General features: G+C 61.2%; 1 protein-coding gene across 6 annotated transcripts in view; it reads right to left on the bottom strand.

Moving 5' to 3' along the window:
- Positions 1-24,628, bottom strand: part of PRDM16 (PR/SET domain 16) — a 315,500-nt gene that overhangs the window by 47,912 nt on the left and 242,960 nt on the right. For 5 of the 6 annotated variants that reach the window (XM_019461170.2, XM_019461167.2, XM_053899070.1 and 2 more), the window contains exon 4: positions 1,495-1,629. In XM_019461170.2, the coding sequence (XP_019316715.2) occupies positions 1,495-1,629 (135 nt within the window). Of the gene's footprint in view, positions 1-1,494; positions 1,630-1,869; positions 2,010-24,628 lie in introns of those variants that run through there. The other variant, XM_019461168.2, reaches the window with a different exon arrangement.

Below are 24,628 nucleotides of genomic sequence, written 5' to 3' on the forward strand. Positions count from 1 at the left end.
TGATGACACATCTGTGTGCTTTTCTAGAAGCTTGTCATGAAAAGGTACCTGCTTTGCTACTAAAGTTTGGCTCAAACGGTCCAGCAAACATGTTTCTTAAATGGAGACTCTGGATCCTGCCTCTCGCGAAGTGCCATCCGGGGCTCGGCCCCACGGTGTTCCTTCCGCTGCCCATCAGCTTCCGGACACGGGTCGGGCATACGCGCGGTCCGCACAGGAGGGGCGTGCCTAGATCTGACCGTCCGTCACTCAGATTTCACTTTCATTTGGAGGAAGGAAAAGTGGTTTGTTTAAGTTCTCTTCTAATTTTTGAGGATTATTCTTTTTGGCTTCAATTTCTGCAATATTTTTTGCAATCAGAAAAAAAAAAAAACAACAACCCAAACCACCTTATTTTCAAAATGCTGGGTTCTGGCTACGAGCTGTAGCCGTCTCAGGAGCAGAGGTGGCTTCCAACTTCGCCGCGTCTGGTGGCAGCTCGTGTCCAGGGCTTAATCCAGGCCGAGCCTCAGGGCCGAGAAGGAGCCTGAGCGGATGAGGGGGGGCAGCTGACGGGGGTCCCAGGGACCTCCCTGGTGCGTGCTCTCTGTGTTTCCTAATGCAAAACCGTTTCTCTGAAGTCAAGAGCCTCGATCCACTTTTAATGGTTTGCACAGGCGACGGGAGAATGTAGTCTTTGTTATGTGGTCTCCGGAAACATTTTTGGAAGCAGAGGAATCCCTTTCGCAGATGAAATCTCCCGTGAACCCCAAGATATTCTCGGCAAGCGCACGCTGCTTCGATCGGCCGGGTCGGGCACCCCGAGGAGCCCGGCGCTGCTCCGGGAACGCAGCGGAGACGTGCCGAGGGGCCTGGCTCCGGGGTGGGGAGTCTTCAGGGGCCATTTGCGAACTTGTAGTTAAAGACACAGAATAGGACCTCCCAGCACTGGGGACACGTGGGGGCTGCATATGGCATCTTCTGTCCTGTTCGGCTCTCAGCCCGGACGGCCACCATGAACGATGAGAGCCAGTGGTGCCTGCGTTCCCAGGGTGGCGTGGAAATAGCACGGCGAGTGAGGCTCCAGCGTGCCGAGCGAGCGGGGTCCTTGGCCTCCCAGGGGGGCTGGCAGCAGGAGTGAGGCGTCCCGGCCCTGGGGCCAGGGGCTGAAGTCAGGGCCACCCGGCTCAGGAGAAAGATGGGTTGTCGGCCAGGGGAGCCAGTGGCCTCCGCAGGCTGGCCGGGACGCCGTAGGGGCTCCCAGGGCACCCCCGGAGGGCGGTGCCGACCCCCCAGAGAGCACTTCCGAGCAGAGCCGCAAGGACAGTCGTGCGTAACTGGGTTGCCAACAGAAGGCCCCGGGGAACAGCCACGGGGTGTCACGGAGCTCCCTGCCCCGCGGCAGGCCAGGGCCCGGCTGCCCCTTCGCCCCGGCACCCCCCGCCCCCACCATCTCTCTGGGCGCCGAGGCCCCAGGAGCCACTCCGAGGGCCGGTGTGCAAGCCCCAGACCCACCTGCTCGTTGATCTGGCACATGGTGAGGTTCTGGTCATTACAGGAGCAGGCCACCCGGATGTACTTGAGCCAGCTGCCGGACCCCGCCGGGGCAGCCTCCATGCAGAGCTTCTCCGTGCTCAGGTCTTCGGAGATCTGTCGGGGAGAGCGAGAACCGAGGAGGGTCAGAGACATCCTGTGTGCTGGTCTACACAGCCTGCAACTGCCCAATGAGGGACCAGCCGTCTGGGCCCAGTAGGAAGGCAGTCGGCGTCTGGACTTCAGCAGACCCCCTGGGCATTGGCGACGTCCTTGTCCCCCGCCTCCCCCCGGCTGCCCGTCCCAGGAGCCTCTGAGAGCCTGGCGGAGGGACGGGAGGACGGCCCTTCCTCTCACCGAGCAGACTGCAGCCCTGGTCTGGCAGTAAAGGGGCTGCACAGCCCGCCCCCCCCCCCCCCACCCCCTGCAGAGCCGCCCCACACGTGAGAAAGCGGAGGCCACTGTGTCTAAGAACAGAGCCCTCTGCTAAGGGGAGCTGGGGCGCTGGGCTGGAGAAAAACATTCTTGAAGGTAAAGGTGTTGTCGGGGTGTGTGACCGCAGGGACTCGGCGTGAGTGTGCGTGTGCAGGCGTGTGTGCGTGCGTGCCCACACCGGCGTGCACATCCCCCTGAAAGTAAGAGAGCAAGAAAAGCATTCAGTTTTCTTAAAGGTGAAAAGTTTCCGTTCGACACCCGGGGCCCGCAGATGCCCGGCCTCTCCCGGCGCGCCCAGCGGCCAACGCGCGTGTGACCGGCGTCACTGACCCGGTCCCCGCCGCGGGTCTCTGCACAAGCCCCTGCCGGGCAGGGCTTGGAGCTTCTCCGGGTGTGTGCGTCCGAGCGGGTCATTTGCTAGAAGACCTGAATGCTGTCCCCCGCCGGGAGAGGGGTGCCCCTGCAGCAGAATCCCTCCCATCCTCACCCCTGCTCCGTCCGGTGCTTGCGTGGGGTTCTGAATCCAGAGCCACGGAAGCCAGCGGCATCTTGGACCAAATTCCCGGGCAGCGCAGCCCCAGGTCTTACAGCCTAGGAGGGAGGGGCTGAAGCCTCAAAGTAGGAAGGGGTGTCCAGTGGGCAGGGGACATGAGAACAGGGTGTCAGAAGGACCCAGTAAAGTCAGGACAGGGGGTAGCAGCCTGTCCCGGCAAAGACAGAGGAGGCTGATTCCAAGCATCATGGCTTCTGCTCCCCCGGAGGGCGTCCTGAGCGCCCGTTCTGGACAATAAAGCCCGGGGAAGGGCAGCTCCTGGCCGAGGCCCGCAGAAGCTTCTGACCAGCAACTCTGGATGCTCTGTAACAGCTCAGGTGCTCCCCAAATGTCCACAGACACTTTCTACACGGCCAGGGGCCCCGCCCGGCCTCTAATGGTGAGGAAACGGAGATCTCGGGAGGCAGGTGCGTTGCCGCGGGAGACGTGGAACCTGCCTCTGTCCCGTCTGCCCCTCTGCACGTGGGGGTGCCTGGAGCCCCTCCTGGAGCCACCAGCAGTGCCTCCCATAAATGACAAGTCTCGGAGCAGACAAGCTCAGGCCCAGCTTTGCTGACGTCTCTGGAGGCTGATCTGGAGGGGGCTCCGAATCCAGGGACCACGGTTCTGTGATTCTCTTTTTTTTGGGGGGGGGGGCTTTCACCAAATGGGCCTAATTCTGAGAGAGGGAAGAGAGGCCGGGGGGCCTGGGGAGGAGGGAGATGAGAGACGGAGGGGTGGGGCTGGAGGGCGGTGTGGCGCAGAGAAGCCGGACCTCGGGGTGCCAGGGGGCGCAGGGGCATGGCTGGCTCCATGCCGGCATCGGGAGGCCACTTGGGGCGGGCCGGCAGGGATGGGAGCGCAGGCCCACGCGGGAGAGGCCCCCCTCCGGGCGCTAACGCCTCTTAGGGGCCCCCCTTGCGCCTCCTACCCCAACTGCAGGAAACCCGCAGAAAAGACCCACAAAGCAAAACCTGTGGTTAGCGGCACGTCAACTGAAGGGGCAGTCCTGCCACCTTCCTCTGTCACAGGAGGAAGAGGGGCCGAGCAGCCAAGACCCATGGACCCCACCCCACCCCCCCTCCGGGGGCCCGGGCTCCCTGTGATGCCCCCCCCCCCGCCACAGCCACTGTCTCTGTCCGACCCCACCCGTGGCACCGGCTGGGGATGGCGAAGAGGGCCCAGGCTGCTGGGACCGTCACAGCCCTTGCGGCCTCTGCCCCCACTGCCCATGCGGCCCCCGGGCTGACCTGTTGCCTCAAGGGTGTTGCTTCACCTTGACGGGCTTGGGTCTGTCTCCCCAAGTAGTGGCTAGAGGGACACTGATCCATCCGTCCAACTAACCAAGTAACCACTGTCCTAAGTGCTTAGAAGCCCTCTTCACCCAGTTTGCCCATATACGTGTGTGCGTGTGCATATGCATGTGTGTATGTGCACGTGCATGTGTGAGTGTGCATATGTGTGCATGCACATGTGCGTGTGTGCACGCGTGTGCTTATGTGTGCCTTGTATGTTGCAAGTGCATTTGCATGTGCACGTGTATGCTTGTGCGTGTGCGTGCACACGTGTGAATGCGTGTGTGTGTGTGCGCGTGTGAGGCGCCACTCAGGTGGTTGCTGAGAAACCAGCAACATGTCTTGGGAAAAGACAAACCAGCCCCAGTGAGGGGGTGGCCCCGAGGGAGCCTACAGGACCGACCCCCAGAGGCCCCCGCTTCCCCCCTGCACGCACCCTCCCTGGGGGGCCTCGCTCATCTGTGTCCTTTTTTGCCACCGTCCTCCACGGCTGCACCCTCCCGTCCCCCCCGCCGCCTCCCGCCTCCCCGGCTGGGAACGATCGTCCTGGGATGTGGGTCCCAGAGGCAGAGCACATTCTCTGGGGGCTGGGACTCTGCACTGCGTCTTGCAGGCTCAGTCCTCGGGGCTCTTGGCCTGCCGCGAGGGGAGCTCCGTGCCACGCGGGGGTGGCTCCACACTGCCCCCCAGAGAGTGAGTCTGACCCTCCGGGTGCTCACAGGACTTGTCCTGGGGGCAGATGAGGGAAAGCGCAGGGCGCCTGGACCGCAGTGACTGTCCGTCGCCCTCCGGCACCTGTCGGTCCAACACTGCCACCTGAGCCCACGCCCGAGTCCCACGTGCACACCTGGAGGCAGCCGCCTGGTCTCCCCTCGGTCCCCCCACGGCGGCCTGGTCTCCCCTCGGTCCTGCTGCGGGCAGGGAACGCCTTCGGCGCGGACGCCCCAGCCTTCCCGTGAGCTTTCTGGGTCCTCGTGGAACCAACCTCTCTCTCTCCCTTAGGACAGCCGGGCAGGTGCTGGCACGTGGCCCGTGTTCTCCTGAGCCTTCCCCGTGCCAGGCAGCCCTCTCCGTCCTCTCAAGCACGTCTGGGCGTGGACACGGCTGGCTGCTTACCCGCACGGGATGCCAAGCCGTCCCTGTCCCTGTGGGGGAGGCTCCACGCTGGAGGGCCAGCAGCCCTCCTTCCTGGTGTCCCCTGGGAAGTGCCCCTTCCCTTCAGCCCAGAAGGCCTGTCCCCCCAACCCCTGACCATCTGGGTGGTCACAGGGTGGGCGTCACCTCCTGGCGGGTCCTGCGGGTCTGAGGGGACTCCTCCCTGAAGCTCTACCTCTGAGCAGCATCAGGTACCTCTTCCGCCAGAGAAGGTCCGAGTCCTGGTCTGGGGCCCGAACCTGCAATGCCCCTGTGGTGGGAGGGCCCAGGCCTGCGTCTGTCGTCGCGGCTGGGCGGTGGGGCCTCACCTGGGCCTCACCGGGGCCTGAGCCCCCGGCGCGGCAGGCAGGACACTGTAGGCCTGGCTCTGCTTTGGGGTGTGGATGGGCCCGTGCCCTCTGTGACCCCAGGCAGGGAGAAACGGGGTGCAGACACGTGTCTCCTCTGGCTTCCGCTCCTTTCCTCTCTCCGTCCTCCCCGCAGGGCCTCTGCAGTGGACGAGCTGGGCCTTTGGGAAGCCCACCCCGAGAGCCCCTGCGGGCTCAGGTCTCCGTCTGTGCTTGCGCGGCCCCGTACCGGTCACCGCGGGTGCTGGTGTTGCCGGGTTCGCCGCAAGAGGAGACAGAAGCCAGACGCAGGGCTCTGGAGCCAAGGCAGGGACCGGAGGGAGGGTCTCCGTGCCTGCTCAAAGGCCCACGGGGTCCTGGAGTCCAGAAAGCAGGCCCAGGAGGCCACAGGTCCCTGCCCTTGCCTCTCCTACAGTGAGACCTTCCAGCGCCCGGAAGGCCAGGTCGAGACCACCCCTCACCCGCCTTGGCTCCTGGAGCCCGAGACAGTTACAAGTGGATGCGGGAGGGCGAGAGCGGCAAGCGGCTGACCCCTGATTGTGCGTGATGCCTGAGGAGGGAAGGAGGGAGGGGGCCCAGCCCCCCGGCCTCTCCCCCCTGCGCCCCTCCGCCCCCGCCCCCTTGTAGGCAGCGGCCTGGGGGGCCTCGGGGCCGAGTCTCTAGATTTGCCATCCGGCTGCCTTGCCTGACCCCACTCCAAAGCCTTGCTCCGCGTTATTCGGGGCTGAGCTTCGGGGATCCCAGAGCCTCTCCCGGCAGCTGCCTCCTGTCCGTCCCCCCACTCGGCCTCACAGGCCCCCCCACCCCCGGTCCCCCTGCCAGCTCCCCTCGCTCATAAATCACCGCCATCAGAAATGCTGAGTTATGAAGCAAAGGGATGGAAAAATTCTTTTAACCTTGACAATTTTTTTTGCACATCATTTGAGGTTTCCTGCACTTCTAATCTGTGGGCTCTCTGCTGGGCTGGCTCCCTCACGTGCAACAGCCACGGACCCGGCCGGGCGTGCAGGGGGGACGCCGAGGCATCTGTCGTCAGCTCGCCTAATGGACTCGGGGCATGCAGGAAGGCGCGGGCACTGTGAGCCTGCCCCCACCCCCCCCCCCCCCCCCCCCCCCCCGTGGCCGTAAGGTAGCCCCGTCGAAGTCCGGGCATGGTGTCCACCCGTGACAGTGGTGGGGGGACCGGGGAGGGCCTCCTCCTACCCTGATCTCTTCTCTAAGGACCCCCAGAGCCGTGGGGGTCTCATTTCTGTCCAGAGGCACACGCGGGCACATGCACACACGTGTGCGCACACACACACACACACACACACACAGCGTGGTTACGATTTATGGGGTCCATGAGTAACTAAAACAGAAAGTCCATTCTTGTGACGGAAGGAGGTGGGGGAAAGGCATTCTGGAAACACCTCTGTCCGGGTGCAGAGGGAGCCTGGATGAGCTCATAAATCCCCTGTCCTGACTCTCATTCTGGGGCTCAGTGGTGATATGACCAAGCACTGACCAGCAATGTGGCTGACAGCATGGGGTCATAACACAAGCAGACAGGAGTCCTGGCAGGCAGGTCATGGGCCTGGGTCCCCACCTGCTCTGGCTGAGAGGGAGGTGGGGATGAGAGGGGGAGCGAGGGAAGGGAGGGGTGGAGGGGGGTGGAGGGAGCAGGAGAGATGGGAGAGAGAGGGGAGGGAGGGGTGGAGGGAGCAGGGGAGATAGGGAAGAGGGGGAGGGAGGGAGCAGGGGAGATGGGGGATGGAGAAGGAGGGAGGGAAGGGAGAGGTGGAGAGGGGGTGGAGGGAGCAGGGGAGAGGCGGGCAGAAGGGGGCTGCTTCCAGGAAAAACAGGTATCTCACGGAAGCCAGTTCTCCAGGGCAAGGGCCAGCGTGGCTCCCAAGCTCATGGTGAGAGAGGTGTTTTCTGGAAGCAGCTGGAGGGGGCTCCCCACGCGTGTCTTGGGAAGACAAGGGCCGAGGTCGTTGGTCTCAAGGATCCGAGAGAAGTGTCTCTAGCTCAGGGCTGCCCTGAGCTGCCTGCAGCAGAACCGGGGTCACTGGCCCTTGCTGTGGCCTGAATGTGACCTCGCTCTGGGGGTCCCCCCACACTCTGCAGCCTGAGGGGCTGTTTGGGGGCTGGGCTTCCTCCCGAGCGCACGTCTTGTCCCCAGGCCATGGGCTGTAGCCCTGACCCGAGAGGAGCACACGGGCAGACTGGGGATTCAGACCAGCACTTGTAAGTGTCCAAGGGAATAACGGGACAGAAACCCCTCGAGTGGTCAGCCGTGGTGGAGGTGGCGGTGGCGTTGGGACATCTCCGCAGGCAGCCCGTGGACGGGCGAGGGGCCTTGCGGAGAGGCGAGCACCCCGTCACTGGGGGGATTCAAGGTGTAGGTGGCCGTCCTTCCAGGGTGCTCAGAGGGGGGCTGGACTCTGACCTGTATGTGCCTGTCCTGCCCTGGAATCGCATAATTCCTAACTCGACAACACGGGGGTTGTCGGGTCGTCTTGACTCAGTCCCTCCTTTGGAGCTAGAAATCCTCTTTCCTGATTTCTGGCTGCGTGCGTGGAGGCCCTTGGCTCCCTGCACACGTGGTGTGCACTGTAAGGGACACTTGGTTTCTCTTGGAAGCTTGCTGCGCACACCCAGCACGGAGCCCCGGGCCCACACCGGTTCCGAGAGCGCTCAAGTGTGTGCGTGCCGCGGGGACTCGTTTCCGGCTACTGATGGCTGTGGCCATCAGGCCGGCTGCTTCTCCGGCTGGCCGCACCTGCTCCGCGGGCTCTCCAGAGACGCGCTAGGCTGGGGGGCTCTGTCCAGCACAGGACCGTGAGGGCACCGGCCAGAAGCGGGGCTCTTTCCTGGGTCTTCTGGCTGGTGAGGAAGTCGTCCCCTGGCCAGTCAGGAATCTTCAGTGGGGGGCCCCAGGACCCCGATGGGGACAAATCAGTTCTGGCTGTGAGTAGGAGAGGGACGTCCAGCAAACAGGTGTGTGTCTCCCTTCAGGAGCCCTGCTGCCCACCTGTGCAGGAGGTGGGCTTTCTGGAGTTTCTCAGGGTGTCCCCAAAGAGAAAGCCCCTGGTCACTACAGAGAGAGCCCCGGGCCCAGCCTCGGCCCCCAGCAGGAGAGGGTCCTCGTCACAGACCCGCCAGCACCAGAACAGCGAGCTGAGCCAGGGGCTGATGGGCGGGAGTCCCAAGGACCCCCTCTGCTTGCCCCGCCCCATGGGGGTGCAGGCTGTTATGGCCACTCCCAGGGGGCGACTTTGCCCAGAGGCTCCGTCTTCAGATGTCATTGCTGGGATGACATAAGACTTTCACCTGTGATGTCGTTTGTACGTTGAATTTCTGTAGTGGGGACCCCGTCTACAGATGCGTCCTCCCCAAAGGTGTCCTGCATTGAGGTCGAACGGAAGGTATTCCAGAAGGTGAACGCCCCGTGTATGACTGCCTGGTTGTGTTGGGAGCGGGTGGAGAGGAGGTGGGAGGGGACATCGAGGCGGGCGCAATAGTGAGAAAGTCACCCAGCCCTTCCCGTGAGACAGCTGGGACCCCAGGGTCTGGTGTCGGAGCTCCCGAGGGACGTGCCCGGCGCTGACATGCAGGGGGGCCTGTACGTCGCCTGGGGGCCACCTCGATCTGCGATGACGGCACACGTCATTCCCTCCTAGCCAACCCCAGAAGGACACCAGAGTGGGTCACACTCTCCCGAGGGTCCCAGGAGAAACAGCGGGGTGACTTATTGATATCAGTGCCTGGGGCGCTGGGGCCTGGGGCCTGCTCTGTCCGTTCCCTGTGGATAGTCAGGGGCACCACACCGGGACTGGCCTTCCGTCCCCGTGGGGACGCCTGGGTTGTCTGCCTGTGCCGAAGCCCCTGCCGCCCCCCTCTCTGCTGGACGGAGTGGGCTCCTCACGCCGATGGCCCACCCGCTCTCACCCCCAGGGCCGAGCCCCAGGCGTCTGCAGCCACAGGGCGGCTGGGCCCCACCACACCCATCCACCGACCCACTGCCGTGGCCTTATGGGAGAACTTCTCATAAGCATGGAGACGGGGTCTCAGCTGAACCCAGATTCAGGAAAGCAGGCCCCGTAGACCCGGGCCTCCCTTCCTTCCCACCTCTGCGGGGCCGGCTGGTGTGACGAGAGAGGCCGCTTGCCAGAGCCGGTCTTGCTGAGATTCCTGACCTCAAATAACCCAGGTATGATCTGGGTGCACACGCTCTGTCCCCGTGTGCACCCCCACCCTGACCCGGCATCGCCGCGGGGACACCGACACCTGTCTCGTGGGCGCCCAGGTGCAGAAGCATGGTCCCGCCAGGGCCCCCAGCAAACACCGGCGCGGAGGGTCCCAGCCCCACTCGGCCCCAGCTCCTTGGGTGGAAATTTCACAAGTGGTTCTGCTGCTGGGCCTGGAGGCTGACTGGGGGGCTGAGGCCCAGGGAAGGGCGGAGCCACGAAGGGCCACCGAGGCTCGGACAGGTGAAGGCCGGGTCCTGGCCTGGCTTGCAAGGTCCCCTCCCCACCGCCACCCCACCGCCCAGCCTGCAAGTCCCACACCCTCCTGCCCCTGCCCCTCGGGCTGCTGTGGTTACGATGCTAACAGCCCCAACGTCTTTTCAAACCCTAATTTGATTTGAAGCTGGGCCGGGAGCAGAAGCCTGTGAGCCGAAGGGCTGCCTGCACCGCAGGCTCAGCTGTGACATTCTGAAAGAGACACCTCTGTTTTGTTCTCGATCATAAAAAAGATTGGAAAAAAAGCCCAAACAACCAAAACCAAACGCCTGTGGCGGCGTCCTTGCCCAGGGTGGGTGGGAGCCCGGGGTCTGCTCACAGGAAGCGGTTCCACCGACAGGCTGATGCGAGGCCCCGGGAGGTGTCACATTTGTAACCCTTCTCTGGCCACATAGAGGGTGACAAACTGCAGAGCTTGTGAACAGGCGCACCCCCCCCTTCCCCGGCAGGTGCGGGAGGAATTCTCACAGCTGCCGCAGCCTGCGGGGGCAGGGGTGCTGGAGACCTCCAGGCACGCGCTCTCGGCTGGACAGAAGCCTCCAGAGTGGAAGCCCATGTAGAAGCCCACCCGGGCCCCCCAGGGCCTCCTCACCCAGCTCTGTCTGCTCGGCTGCTACCTGTGCGTCCTCCAGCCCGTGACCTGGATAGAACGCTCTGAGGTCCGGGGCCTGGTTGTCCTCAGACCCTCTGGGTCCATCCCTGTCTCTGCGGACGACGATCATGCATGCAGGCTGCACCCAGGAGTGATTCCAGAAGCACCTCTCAGAGAACCAGATGCGTCTGGGTGGAGAGAAGCACAGTCTTCCCATCCCTTCCTCAGACATTCTCTACAGGGGCTGCCCACCTGGCCCTTCCCACCACGCTCCCCATCATGCGGAGGCAACATGCCCCTCCGGCCACCACCCCCCTGCAGACCGCTGACTCTGTAGTCACTGCTGAGCCTCCCCACCGAGTCACGAAAGGCTCACATCCCCCCAAAGGGGCAGCCACTGTTGTAGGCACTTCTGTAGATGAGGAAACTTACAGAGAGGAGTTGGGTAACTGGCCTGATGTTGCACAGCAAGAAAGGGGCAGACAGGTTGGATAATGGGTCCTGGCTGCCTGCCTCATTCCTTTCATGACCTATGGGGACTAGTGCTGCACACCCTGGTTGGTCCTGTCCTTCTCACCTGTCTTCTACCTGAGGCTGGTGGCCAAGAACAACTAAGGCTTCCCCAGAGCTTTGCCAAGGACTGGTGTTCAGTTGTAGCTCACCGAGCATCTCTACCAATGGATGGATAGATGGATGGATGGATGGACGAATGGGTGGGTGGTTGGATGGATGGATAGATGGATAGATGGTAGGTGAGTAGATAGATGGGTGGATGAATATGTTGTTGGACAGATGGATGGATGAGTGAATTGCTGGCTGGATGAATGGATGGATAGATGAGTGGACTGTTGGATGGATGGATAGATGGATGGATGGATGGATGGATGGATGGATGGACTGTTGGATGGATGGATGGATGGATGGATGGATGAGTGGACTGTTGGATGGATGGATGGACTGTTGGATGGATGGATGGATGGATGGATGAGTGGACTGTTGGATGGATGGATGGATGGATGGATGGATGGATGGATGGACTGTTGGATGGATGGATGGATGGATGGATGGATGAGTGGACTGTTGGATGGATGGATGGATGGATGGATGGATGGATGGATGGACTGTTGGATGGATGGATGGATGGATGGATGGATGAGTGGACTGTTGGATGGATGGATGGACTGTTGGATGGATGGATGGATGGATGGATGAGTGGACTGTTGGATGGATGGATGGATGGATGGATGGATGGATGGATGGACTGTTGGATGGATGGATGGATGGATGAGTGGACTGTTGGATGGATGGATGGATGGATGGATGGATGGATGAGTGGACTGTTGGATGGATGGATGGATGGATGGATGGATGGATGGATGGATGGATGAGTGGACTGTTGGATGGATGGATGGATGGATGGATGGATGGATGGATGAGTGGACTGTTGGATGGATGGATGGATGGATGGATGAATGGATGAGGCACAGTTTTCCAGACCTGTCCAGACACTTTTGGCTTCCTCCACTTGCGAAAGTGAGATATAAGGGAGCATCCTTCCAGGAGATGTAAAGCAGCAGAACACAGGGACGCCTCTCTCAGGAGACCTGCCCTGATCCCACACATCAGGGTGGGCCCCTCTGGGGGTCCTCACAGTCCCTGCCCCATCACAGTACAGATTACAGTGGGCTGTGACTGTCTTGTCCACATGATTCCTTTCTCTTCCCCTGGATGATGAGAGCTTTGAGGGTTTCATCTGATTCCCAGAGCCAGGCAGACAATGGGTGCTCAATGAATGCTTAGGAGACAAAATGGGCACTTGAGACCTCTCCCTCCTGCCATATTCCATATGGCTTTGCCCAGTGGGTCTTTCTTTCCTCATCTCCCTTTGTCCCACTCTCGACCCCTCCTCCTTGTTCCTCCATGGGTTCTGCTCAAGCAAGTACACACCCTCCTTCTCGTTGCCCTGCCTTGCTGGAAATCAGAGCTACAGTTTTTCCTGGGTCCAGGGTGACAGTACGACTTCCCCCTAGTCAACGTGACAGCGTCCTATTTCCCAGGGCAGAGGCCACGCTAACTTGTCGGGCTCACACCCTGTGGAACCTGGCACACAGTAGGTGTTCAAGGACGCTGGGGCAGCGGCCAGGATAGAGCCGGTGGGGTATATTTAGTGCCTTCCCTGCCGCTGACTCAGTCTCTCCAAGCCCATCCTTCTTCCTCCTTGGGGACGCATCAGTCCAGAGAAGTACCATGACTCACGGCCTTCCATATCGGGCGGTGTTTTGAGATCAGCTCCTGGAAATAGCTCAAATCTCAACAGGCCAAACCTAAGCAAATACCTGCCTGTCCCAGAAGGAGCACCTCTTGTAACTCTTTGGCATACAAAAATGGTCATTGGCAGAGGGCTTCTGGTGCAGTTGCTATTGTCTTTGGATGCCTTACAAATAGGCAACTCTGGGCCCTTCCCAAGCAGGCCCAGAATACCCCCCCGGGCCTGGGTCTGCACCTTGTCTGGCTTCATGGAGACTGGAGGTCCGCTTTTCCTCCGAACGGTTGATTGAAATGATTCTACCTCCTAGGATTTCTTGCTTCCCAGGGCACCCAGAGCTCAGCCACCGTCTAGTTGCATGAGTGGGGAGAGGCCCCGGGGTCCCGTAACCGTAATCCAACAGGCCCATCCTTTCTCTCGCGCCCAGCCGTCCCCGCGTATCAGATGTGGAATGACAGAGACGGGGAGGGGCAGTACCCGCTTTCTGGGTGTCACGGGTCCTGGATTCTCAGGCGCTATCATCCCGGCCAGAGGCCATCCGGGTTTTCGGTGATGGACCCTGAGCCGCACGCCAGGCCTGCCCTTGGACGTGAGCTCGGCCTGAGATGTCTCTCCGGGAGCCCGAAGCCGGCTTCCTTCCCAAGCTGTGGGCACATTTGGTCCGATCGGCAAGTTTGAAAATGATTCATAGACAGAGGTGGGCAAAGTCAGTCTTGAATGACAAATGGGACCAATTAAATTCAATAGCTCTCCCTCTTTCCCCATGTTCCAGCCAGTTCCTACGGCCAGTCACCTTTGACGAAATATATCAAAGGAATTAAAAGTGTGTCCCCCACAATGATATTACCTGGATCCCTTTCAGGTCCACACCAGCCAAGTTCAAGCATCTATTCAAGCCCAGGAAATAGAATCGAAACGGTTTATTAAAAACCTAATCACAAGCATTTATATGACACAAATGGTCCTGAATGGCACCCACCAACTCCACGGCCCCTCCCGGGGACAGCACAATGCAGCCGATTACCCAGAATTTAAACGGGGGTGTTTAAGAGCCTGGGAACATTTTAATGGGGATCTTTCTTTGTGGATTCTGCTATTGTGTTATTATTATTATTTTTTTTTTACTTGAAAAAAGCAAAGGATGGGAGGGTGCATTCGCTTTCCTCCCTTGAGTGATATAAGAATATGTGACTTATTCTGGCAGATCTGTTTCTATGGATGCTGTCAGGATGTGAACATATACCCGTGGGGAAAGGGAACACCCTGCCCACCTAATTAAAGTCGCGCAGCGTGGCTTAGGGCGGCTCCCGGGTCAGCTGTCCTGAGCGGGGCCCTGCAGCAGGTGCGGGGCTCAGAGAAGCTCTCCCAGGCGAGGGCCGGGTGCGGGTCTCTGGTCCCTCTTGACTCTCTGGCTCCCTGGCTCCCCGACAGCCGGGCAGAACAGCTATGCATCAGAAGACTTTCCTTGGAAATCCTCCCGGTGGCCACCCCGGGGGCTCGATGGCGGGGCCCCCTCTGGAGGCCGGGACCCCCAAACTTCCTCCAGTTGGAGGTGCTGGAGAGCTGGGCTCCCCGGAGGCCCCTGGGGTCTTTGCCAGAGCCGGGCCCACCGCGGCGGTGGCCCAGCGAAGCCTGCACCCGCCCCACACCAGCACCCCACGCCAGCAAGGTTCGGGGTCGCTCTGGCAGGACGAGCAGGTCCTCAGCGGTCCCTCGGAGGTCAGGGATGAAAGGGCACGGAGCTAGGGGTTTCTCTTCAGGGCACACGGTCCCTCTCTCTGTTGGGGCACAGGCTCTTTTCTAGAAGATTCTCTGTCTCTGTGAGGAGGTTCAGCCCTTCAGTGCATCAGATGCATTATTTCCTTTACCCTTTACCTTACTCTCCAAACGATATACCAGTTCGCTTTCATTTTATTTTTGTTCAGTCCTCCCTCTAGAGGATTATTTTGAAATTATTCCTTCAGCACAAATAACCCCAACTTTGACTCTTTCCCGAGTGCCTTGTTTTGAAGACGAGGCTTTCTCGTTTGACTATCCAGTTTAATTTTTTAACGACATAGTGAAACACGCAACAGGATAGAAACATTTAAAATAAGCACCCTCACTTCCCACCCCAGTGATTCATTTGCCGTATCAGCTACAAATTGTGAAAACCAACTTCAGAAGCGTAATTACTTCAAAACACACAACTCCTGGGGCGCCTGGGTGGCTCAGTCGGTCGAGCGTCCGACTTGGGCTCAGGTCGTGACCTTACAGTTCATGAGTTCGAGCCCCGCGTTGGGCTCTGTGCTGATGGCTCGGAGCCTGGAGCCTGCTTTGGAGTCTGTGTCTTCTTCTCTCTCTGTCCCTTCCCTGTTCATGTTCTGTCTCTCTCTCTCTCTCTCTCTCAAATATAAAATAAAACACAAAAACATTTTTTTAAATAAAAAATGAATAAAGTACACGACTCCTTCCACTTTTGCCCGTACTTTACATTTATGTACATATTCCATAGCGGAAGCAGGAGTTCTCTCTGAAAACACGACCTTAAAATCCCGAGGGGCGCATCGGAGCCACGGACAACGGCTGACAGATACAGGCAGAGCCCGGGGTTCTGCAGCTGGCATTTTGCAGGTACCATCCACTGCCCTGGTGTGTTTGTGAAACGCATCCCCGGCTGAGTGACCCCACGGCACAGCCTTCAGCCCTCTCTGGGTGTTTCTTTAAGATTTGCAAAGCGGCACAATCTGGGGGGCAGTCCTAGGCAGCCGCCTGTTGTAACTCCCTGTGGTCAAATGTATTTCTTCCGAGTCTCGGAGGCTGGCTGTGACAGAGGGCTCCAGGACGGGTCACGCCAGAGCTCCGTGGAAGGCCTCCCATTTGGGGTCCTGGACAAGGCCCCTGGGGACGCCTGGCACATAGAACCGTCCCTGGAAAGGGAGCCTCGTCCCAGGTCCTGGCCTCCGGGGAGGGTGGGGCAGGGGGGACGCTCGGAGATGTGCCTTTAGGACGAGTGCTCGCCGGGCTGTCACCGCACCCCACCGCCTGGGGCGTGACGGCACAGAGGCGGCCTCTGGAGGCCAGGGGGCCTCACGTTATATAACCACCCGTGAGAAGATCTCCGTCTTTGGGTTTTCTGCAGAGGTCGGTGGAGAGATTTCAGGAGTTGCATGGAACTCAGATCCTGGAACGTTCCAGCGAACAGCTCAGGGGCAGACAGGGATTAGACCTCATTTGCAGGGCAGGGGCGTGGAACTCTGAGTGAAGGTTCTCTCCAGCTTTGCCACATTACCTCCTACTCACCCGGGGAGCGGGGTGGGGGGGGGGAGCTCTTTTTCTTTTCACATTTGGGTGGATGAGGATTCACATTAGGTTTGAGATTTTCATCCCGTTTTGGCTTCTGGAGGGATGTCCTTTCACGGGAATCTTCGAGAGTCAACTAGTTGCTTTTAGGAGCTGATAAGTTGAGACACGGCCACGAAATCGGAGGACCGCAGGGCTGCACGCACGTTTTGGACGACAGACACTTGGGTGCAGCCGTTTCAGGGAGGTCCTGGGGCCCCGTCACGTCCTGGTGGCTCCTGAAAAGCCATCTGGCTGTCAGGTGACTCGAGGGTCCCCTGAAAGGTTCCCTCAAGGTCCCCACCCTCCCAGCAAACCCAAGAGCATGCGGCTATCTGACCTTCCTCTCCGCCGGAAGAGACCCCTCCCGAGCCACACCTGCCACGCCATCCACAAGGACGACCTCCTGTCGGTGGTGACCCCCTTCCTGGGACGGCCAGATCCCCCAGCTGCAGAGACCCCTTTGCTCGTCCAAGTGCAAACACTAGAAGGCAAATGCCCCTTCCTTAATGGGCCGACATCTCATAAACAAAGCAGAGAAAATAACACACGCGCCCCCCCCCCCCCCCCGCCCACCGGCTGCCCCCAGTGCTACAGTGTCCCCTTTGTGAGCCTGTGACTGGGGTGGACGGGGCCGGTGTGCGAAGACACGTTTACAGCCTGGCATTATGCAACAGGATGGTAACCACACATTCTAATAATAAAATAAACTAAATACTAATAAACATTCAACCTAAAGATCCTTCACGAGACGCCCTAATCATTTTTCTGCTCCCACTTCGGTTTTTTCTGGAACAGCTCCAGCGAGCCCAGGGTGGTGCAGCGGCCTTTTTCTCCGAGGGAACAAAAGGTCTTTTTTAGTCCTAAGTTTATCCAAATATTCTCAGCTTACTACTAGCCCCTTTCTGAATTGATATTCCCAATAAAAGGACACTTTGTATCTTTAAGCCACACTGCCCACCCCCCCACCCGAGCGAGGATGGAACCCCGGTCTGCCACTTCCTCGGAGATGGGCGGGAACGGGACATCCCCAGTGTCGTGGGGTGGGAGTGGGCGGCCGGGGGCCCAGTGCGGTGGCCAAGGCCGTGCGCCGGGGGCGGAAGACGGAACCCACGGAGGGTGCCTGCCCTCCAGCACGCCGGGCTCTAATTTTGTGCAAGCCCATCCAGGCTGCACGCACCTGCCAAGCACGTTGAGTCCTGCGTGAGCTCGCCGCAGGGGAGAGAACTCCCTCCAGCCGGGCTGAGATGTGAGGCCTGTGTTCTGGGCCGCGAGCGCCGCTGGGGAGCCCGCCTTTCACGCCAGGCACAGGCTGCTTCTTAGCGTCGGCTCCTCCCCATCTGCCCAGACCCTCTCGCACCAGCCAGCATCGCAGCCGTGTCCTGTGCGTGCACGTGTGTGCACGGGTGCCCACGGCCTCGTGTGCGCGCGTGTGCCCCCAGCAAGCACGTGTGCGCACACAGAGCCGTCCCCGCGGCCCCACAAAGGGCATTTCCTTCCACCCCGGCCTCCTCCAAACGGCTCTGATTAGCGTTAATGATAATTCTCATTAATCACCTTCAGTGGCTGCAGAATGGAAACGAGGCCTCGGTGAGGTGACAGGAGCCACTTAGGCGGGATTTATGACTTGTGTGCGTGGTGGCAGCTCCGGGCCCTGATGCCTCTGGCCTGTGGCTGACATCACGGCCACATCTGGGCTCCAGCACGGAGCCTTTCGTGTTTCTTCTCCCCGCCCGACCTCAGGGGTGCCACCGACCCGGGGGCCCTCCTGGTGCACGGCTGGGCAGAGCAGGGGCGGGGAGGGGAGCAGCCTCAGGGTTTGGGAAGAGGAAGGAGCAGGAGGGGCCCGTGTATTACCAGCAAGTCTCCCACCTTCCTCCCCAAGAGCAGCCTCACACCCCCTTTCTGCCCCTTGAGCCCTTGGGAGGGTCGGCCGCCCCCACAGAGCCCAGCACAGACAGACCCACCTCGGACGTGGGACTGCCTCTGATCCACCCGTGACCTTGGTGGCCCGCACAGTAGGTCCTTGGGGGGTTTGGGGCTCGGCGTGGGCTGCGTGGGGGGCAAAGGAGGGGTTGCAGGGCTGAGCTCATGGGAATCCAACGGGAGTCCCCCTGAGCGGCCACCCAAGGTCTTCGGGTCATGGCTGACTCGGCAGCCCAGCCCCCGAGTTCCCGCGTGGCCCGCACGGAGCCTACAGTCCGCTGAATGCCAGCTGCTTCCTACCCCTCCTCACCCTCGCGGCCTTGCCCACTGGCCGAGCTGCTCGCTGGCCGAGCGGAGCCCTGCTGATCGTGGGGACCCTGCCGGTTTCCTCCCTTCCCATCGCCACTTGTGGACCTGCCCTGGGACTCTGCTGGTTTGCACGCAACAGGCACGGGGGTCAAAGAAAGGTGCTCTGGAAGGACTGATCTGCCCTGGGACACTCCGCTCCCCTAACAAGCAAGCAAAGTGTCTTTCTCGGGTCTCAGGGAGGAGTGGGCCCACGTGTCGGGCTTCTGGGGCTCCCGGCTGGACCCTGATAATTCAAACTGTGCCCTGGGTCTGGTCTCCACAAGGCCCACCCGGCTGCCTGGGGCAGCTGGGGGCGGGGAGGGGGGCGGGAGGAAGAGCCTGGGCAGCAAGTAACGATGTCGCCATCAACCCGGTTTAATTTTGCCCTTGCGCCAGGGGGCCGAGTGTGGGAGCACAGGGTCATTACTAGGCTGTTGCCAGGGCGAGGGGGGTGGGCAGGACCGGCTCGGGCAGGGGATATTCTGGAGTCTCTGTTAACCTGGACTGAACTAGAAACGGAGTCGGGAAATGAATTGCCAGCCTCATCCAGAAGCACCCTGGGTGGGGTCGCCGCGACCCAGTGCGATAACCTCCCGGGCCGTCGCCAGGCCCTTCCATGTTCCTGAGCGGCAAGGTCAAGGTGAGCTTTCTGAGGGCTGCTGTGCGGGGCTCTCTGGGATCCACGTATGGGCGAACCAGGAGCCCCAGAGAACCAGCAAACCACCTACAACGCAGACCTGTGCCCCACACCTCACACCGGGAGCAAATGCTTCTTAAGCAAAGGAGCCTCCGTGCCAAGGCGAGGACAGCGGGGGCGTGGGCCGTTCTGAGCTCTGTGCCCTTCCGTGGCAGCCATGGGGGGGGGGCACCTCTTTGAATGTCACCTGGGAGTTCCCACCCTCAGGGCCCCTGCGGCCTAAACCACGCCCCTGCCCCGGAGAGACACAGCTTCTCCGTGCTTCTGAGGGGCTCTTGGGCTGCATCGGGTCCAGGACGCTCATTTGGGTGCTGGTCTCAGACCCAGGACCACCTGCTATCAGTTGGGTGCTTTGCATCCACCTGCATGGATCTGGGTTTGGTTTGTTGTGGGGTTTTCCGCTCCTCCTCGTCCTCCTCCTCCTCCTCCTCGTCCTCTCTTCCTTCTCCAAAAGGATTTTAATCCCAACATCCAGCTTCCTGAGCATTCCTGTGGGGCGGCTGTAATCCCTTTAAAGAGAACCACCAGGCAGTGTTGAGGCTTGTTTGGAAGGGGCCTTTTTGGGGGCGGGGGGAGCTTCTTCAGGACCTCGCACTTCTGAAAGCATAAAGCCTGGATCACACTCTCCTAAACGAACACCCCCGCGAACGACGCTCAGGCAGAGCAGCCTCATGGGAGGCCCGGGGGGGACTTGGAGGTCTCGGCCCGCCGGTGCTCCACTGGACTCCTCGGCCCCGAGGCTTCGGGGCTGTGCACCCAGCGACTCCCTCCCATGTGGGGAGGGATTCCCCAGAAATGAACACCTTCCTGCGGAAGGTTTACTTAGGGACGGTGCGGTCTGCGTCATGTTGGTGGTTAAACCAGTTGTCAAAGGACAGGGATGGCGAGGGGACCGCAGTTACTGGGACACCAGCCCGTGGCGCGGGCGTCTCCTCGAACACCGCCGTGAGGGGAGGTGGCGGCCTCGCAGCCTGGGCGGACGTCTGCCTCCGGCACCTGACCCGGCCGAGAACCAGGCGTCCCCTGCACGCCCTGGGCTGGAAGGCCCCCGAGCTGCAGCCAGCCTCCCAGATTCTGGGTCCCTCCTTCCACTCCTGGGGCACAGACGGGGGGGCCCTTCAATGGCCTCTAAGTAATGAGGTTGCACGTTGTGGCGTCTTCGAATCCCTGCTTCTCAGACGTCTGGGGAGACGAGCCCCAGCTCCACGAGCGACCTCCAGGCTGGCCTTCCTGTGACCGTCCAGCCTCCGCTCTGCCATCCCCACCTGCCCTCGCCGTCCCCGTCTCCACCCACCCCTCCAGGGAGTCCTGACGCCCGGCTCACAGCCAGGTCTGTGACATCTCTCGCCTCTCCTGCAGGAAGCCTGATGCATCGTTGCACCCCCACGGGTCTCTACGCGCCCTTGGTTCCCAGCAGAGGACCCCGGGCCGTCCTGTGCACAGCACAGGCGAGTCTCGTGCCACCACGTCCCCTCTGGTTAGAGTGTTCAGTAGGACTGGAGATCAGCACTCTAAACGCCGTGGGACACTTGTCGGAGGAGGAAGGATGAGGTCACCGGAGTCAGCGGGCGGCCACCCCGGGCTCCTTGCAGAGAAGCCTTGCCGGGAGGCGGGGCCGAGTCAGGAGAGAGCACTTTCCCTCACCTTCCAGATGGACGTCCCGGGCTGGCCGGCCACCAGCAGATGCCCACGCCAGGCTGTGGACAGTTGGGCCTTGTCACTTCCCACTTGCCAAGACTCTTCTCCCTGGCCTGCTTGGGGCCTCTCCCAAAGTCTGGGACACGTTCCTTCCTGTTCTTCAACTGCTCCTTCCTCCGGGAAGTCGGGTTTGGGCAGGTGTTACGCCCAAAATGGGTAACGTTTGGACTACACCAGGGGTTGTGTTGATAAATCTCTCTCTCTCTGTTCACTTGTTTCCCTTTAAGGAAACAATGATTATCTTGGACTACACACGGCCTTGAAGGGGCTGCATGGTGAAGTGGGGCTCCCCAAATGCCTGGAGCCTTGGAGAAGATTCTAGGTAATTAACGCTGCAGTGTTGGCCCGATCACACGGAAGGAGGCCACGGACGTGCAGAGCCCATCAGCTGGGACAGGTTCTCCGGCCCCGCCGGGTGCAGCGCTCGGGCCTCGGAGGCCGTCCCACCTCCCAGGCTGGCGGCGAGAACACTGGAGCGGCATCCAGCTCAGAAAGCTGGCCCTTCCTCTTCCTCAGGGAGGGAAGTCTCCAGAGGGAAGGGCAGCAGCCCCGTGGCCACTCAGTGCTGGGAGCCCAGGCTCAGGCGCCTCTGCTTGTCTGCAGGGGATGGGGGGGGGGGCGATCAGCACGACTCACATGAATGCAAGCCCCCAACCACACAGCCTCATCCCCAACTGGGGGGCTGGGGGTGCAGGCCCCTCGCATGGCACAACCTCCTCCATCCCAGCTGAGCAGAACCTTTGTCCAACCACGTAGACTGTTCTAGAAGGATCCGGCTGCTGCCAGAGATGACTGGCCCCTGTCGCAGCGGAAGACATCTCCCTGGACAGAAGCCCCCGGGCCTCCCACTCGAGTTCCGCACATACGGTCATCATTAACGCGCCGAGTCCCGGATGACGGGATAAGAGAAGTATTTGATTCATTTATCAGAGCTTTCAAATAGGTGACAATTAGGGACGAGGGACTGTGGCCCAGCTGATAGGAACGCATGGACTTAATTACGTTTGTCTGGTGCTCCTCTAGGGATGCCGAGCTGCTGCAGGAACCCCGTTCTGGGAGGTGGGTCGGGACGCCCCGTCGTCTGTTTCTGGGGCGAGCCCGTCTGCACGCGGGGCCCGAGTCACGTCCAAGCCCAGACAGGTGCATGGCTCGCAGCTTCCGTTTTCCGGGAGACCTCGCGCTCTGCACACCTGAAGCCCTTGTCCGGTGCCGACTTCAGATCAACGTGACCTTCGAGTGAGGGCGTTGCTCTCACGGGGCCTCGCTGTCCACGCGCGGGGGCTCCGGCCTCCCTGACCCCACACAGACGACACGTTTTTTCCCAGGGGGAAAGAAGTTATCACCGCCAACGGTTTTCTGAAGACGTTTTACAGGCGGCCCCACAGGACGGAGGTGACAGGGCTGCTGAGGATAAACAAGGGTGACAGGTGGAGTGGACCAGAGCCGCAGAGTCACTGCGGAGACACTTCCTGCAGATGGAGGGGGCAGCCTCGCGGAGGGCGGCCGTGGGTCCCGCTCGTCCCGGAACCCCGGCCTCGGGCCCCGGACGGAGGGCACAACATCCTCACGGCCTCGGGCGGCAGGGTCCGGGGGGAGGGGGGCTGTGTCAATGACCTTCAGTCGCAGGAGAGAGGGGACCGCCCCGTCCAGGAGCTGCCCAGCCCCCCGCGGTTCGGTTCATGCCCCCGATTTTCTGAACTTCCGGAACAGTGCACCACTTAGAAATTCAAAAGCGATGTGTTTCAAGCCTGCGGTGGGCACGCGGAGCTGGGGTCAGTCCGCTGAGTGACAGGATGACCCCCGATCACCGTGTTGTCCATGGCCATGGCAGTACCCTCCCTGGCTCTCCTCAAGGGGGACCCGTGGGCCACCGTCCAAGTCCCCACGATTTTCTCTTCTCCTCGGGCACGACGGAGGGTCCGTTTCCCTCACAATGGTTTGAGTTAGGAGTGAGCTCGCCTCCTCTCACGGCACGAACCCCACACACAGGGACGACGCGGAGACGCGGGATAAGGTGGAAATCAGGCATCGTTTCCTATTGCTGGGTCCCGTTGTCTTTGGTGGTGTTTGTTCCTGGGCCCTCCGTCTGGTTTGCTGCCACCGCCCTTGCCGTCACGCTTTGAGGGATGTCGGGAGCGGCGAGGGGTCCCCCCGCCTCTTCCCAGGCTCTGGGCGCCCTCATCCCTGTGCTCTTGGAGGCCGGGGCAGGGCGTCTGCAGTGAGGTTGTCTGCGCTCCGCTCCCTGGCTGCCACTGTGGGGGTCTCGCCCCCCCCCCCATGCCCTCTTAGGGCAAAGGAGCATCTGGTATCTGGAGAAAACCCCTTTCCAGATCTGCTTGTCTAGTTCCTGGAGACAGAGCCTGTGAGTCTGAGTTGCATGGTGCCTTTTCCTGCATTTGGGGACAGGGGACAAGCGGGCCCCCCATCCCCATGGAAAGGGGCCCATTGAACTGTGTCTGCACTGCCCACGCTGACCTAGGCGTGTCCCGGCCCCGAGGGCAGACACGTGTGCAGGACAGGGCCACGCACAAAACGGCTTCTATATTCTCAAATCTTGGCATCGCGTTAAGAGCACAGCAAGGTTTACCCAAGGGCACATTTTTGCCACAGTGTTAATACACGTCAGTGGTTTCGCTTTACTAAGACCGCGGCCTCAGACGGGGCCCCTCCACCGCAGCGCGTTTGGACCCGGACCTCACTCTGCTGTCGGGGGCCGGCCTGGGCTCTACCCAGTGGCTTCGCCAGTGTCTCCTGGAAGGCAGTATGGCCCATGGGTGAGACCGTGGGCAGACGCTCTCCCCGCCGTCACAGGCAGGCCCCGGGGGCACGTGAGCGGCTCTGGGGGAGAAGTGGGTTAATCTCGGAGTGGGGTCTGGGGAAGGTGTCTCTGTGGAAGCCGTCTCTCCCCTGGGCGCTAGCCTGGCACCCGTAGAGAAAGCTGTGCTTTCTGGATGCAGGGGAGGGAGGAGGAGGGCTGGGCGGAGGTCCAAGGCGCGAGAAAACCCTGCATGTGAGCCACATGGAGGGGCTCCACTCGGGCACCTGGTGGGTTCTCTCAGCTCTGCCAGGCGGATGGTACCGGGTTTCCCACGGCCGATGCTGAGATGGGGAGGGGAAGAGGCTTCTCCAGGTGGGCCCCGCGGCTCCGGGAGAGACGACGCCCCCCCAGGTGCACGAAGCCGTCGAGGGTGCTTTGAAGGACGCGTTTCATTCGCTCAGAAAGTGCGTCGTCAACAGAGCAGGGCTCCAGATGCGGAGAGAATGCCGTTTCCAGGGAGGAAGGTGGCCCCTGGCTGGTCTGTCCACGAGGTCCAGTTCACCGCGCGGGTTGGGGCCCGGGGACGGTGGGGGCCCGCCGGGTAGTGGAGCTTCCAGTCTGTGCCTGGCTGCGACGGCGGTGGCTCTCGCGGGGTTGGGGTGAGGGGCTGGGGGCCCCTCTCTGCGGCTCTGTACCCAGCGTCCTGCGTGTTTCCTCCAAGGCTGGCGGGATAGGAAGCAAAGCCGCCCCGCCTGTTTGCTGCCCCAGGCACCCGGACGGCTGGTGGCTGGCAGGCTTCGGCTCCCTGAATGTCTCTGCAGTTCGGGGACTTTCTCCGTGGGGGCTGGCCAGCTTCCAGGACGCTGCTCCTGAGAGTGTCCTGCTGTGAGGGCCTCCTGGACCTGCCCCCGTGACTTCACTTTCCTGGCCTTGGATTTGCACATCTGTGAAATGGGGGCAGCACCGCTCTGGTGGGACTGGCCTGAGGCTTAAGCAAGACCACAAACATTTGCATCTGACAAGTGCTCGGAGGGCCAGCTCTGCAGTCAGCAGGCTTTCGTTTCTAAATGCTCTGCAAACAGGCGGGGGCGGCAGGGGGGGTGGGGGGAGGTAGGGGATGCTCAGTGCTTCTCTGCTGGAGAACGAGGGTTTCAGATGCACCATCCCCTCCCTGGGCTCGCTAGGGCTTCCCCCCACCCAGGAAGGTTTCCGTCTGCCCCCCCACCTGGTTCCCGTCTACG

This window comes from Panthera pardus, unplaced genomic scaffold (assembly GCF_024362965.1).
Source record: "Panthera pardus isolate Hobbes unplaced genomic scaffold, ASM2436296v1 HiC_scaffold_11, whole genome shotgun sequence".
Taxonomy (NCBI): domain Eukaryota; kingdom Metazoa; phylum Chordata; class Mammalia; order Carnivora; family Felidae; genus Panthera; species Panthera pardus.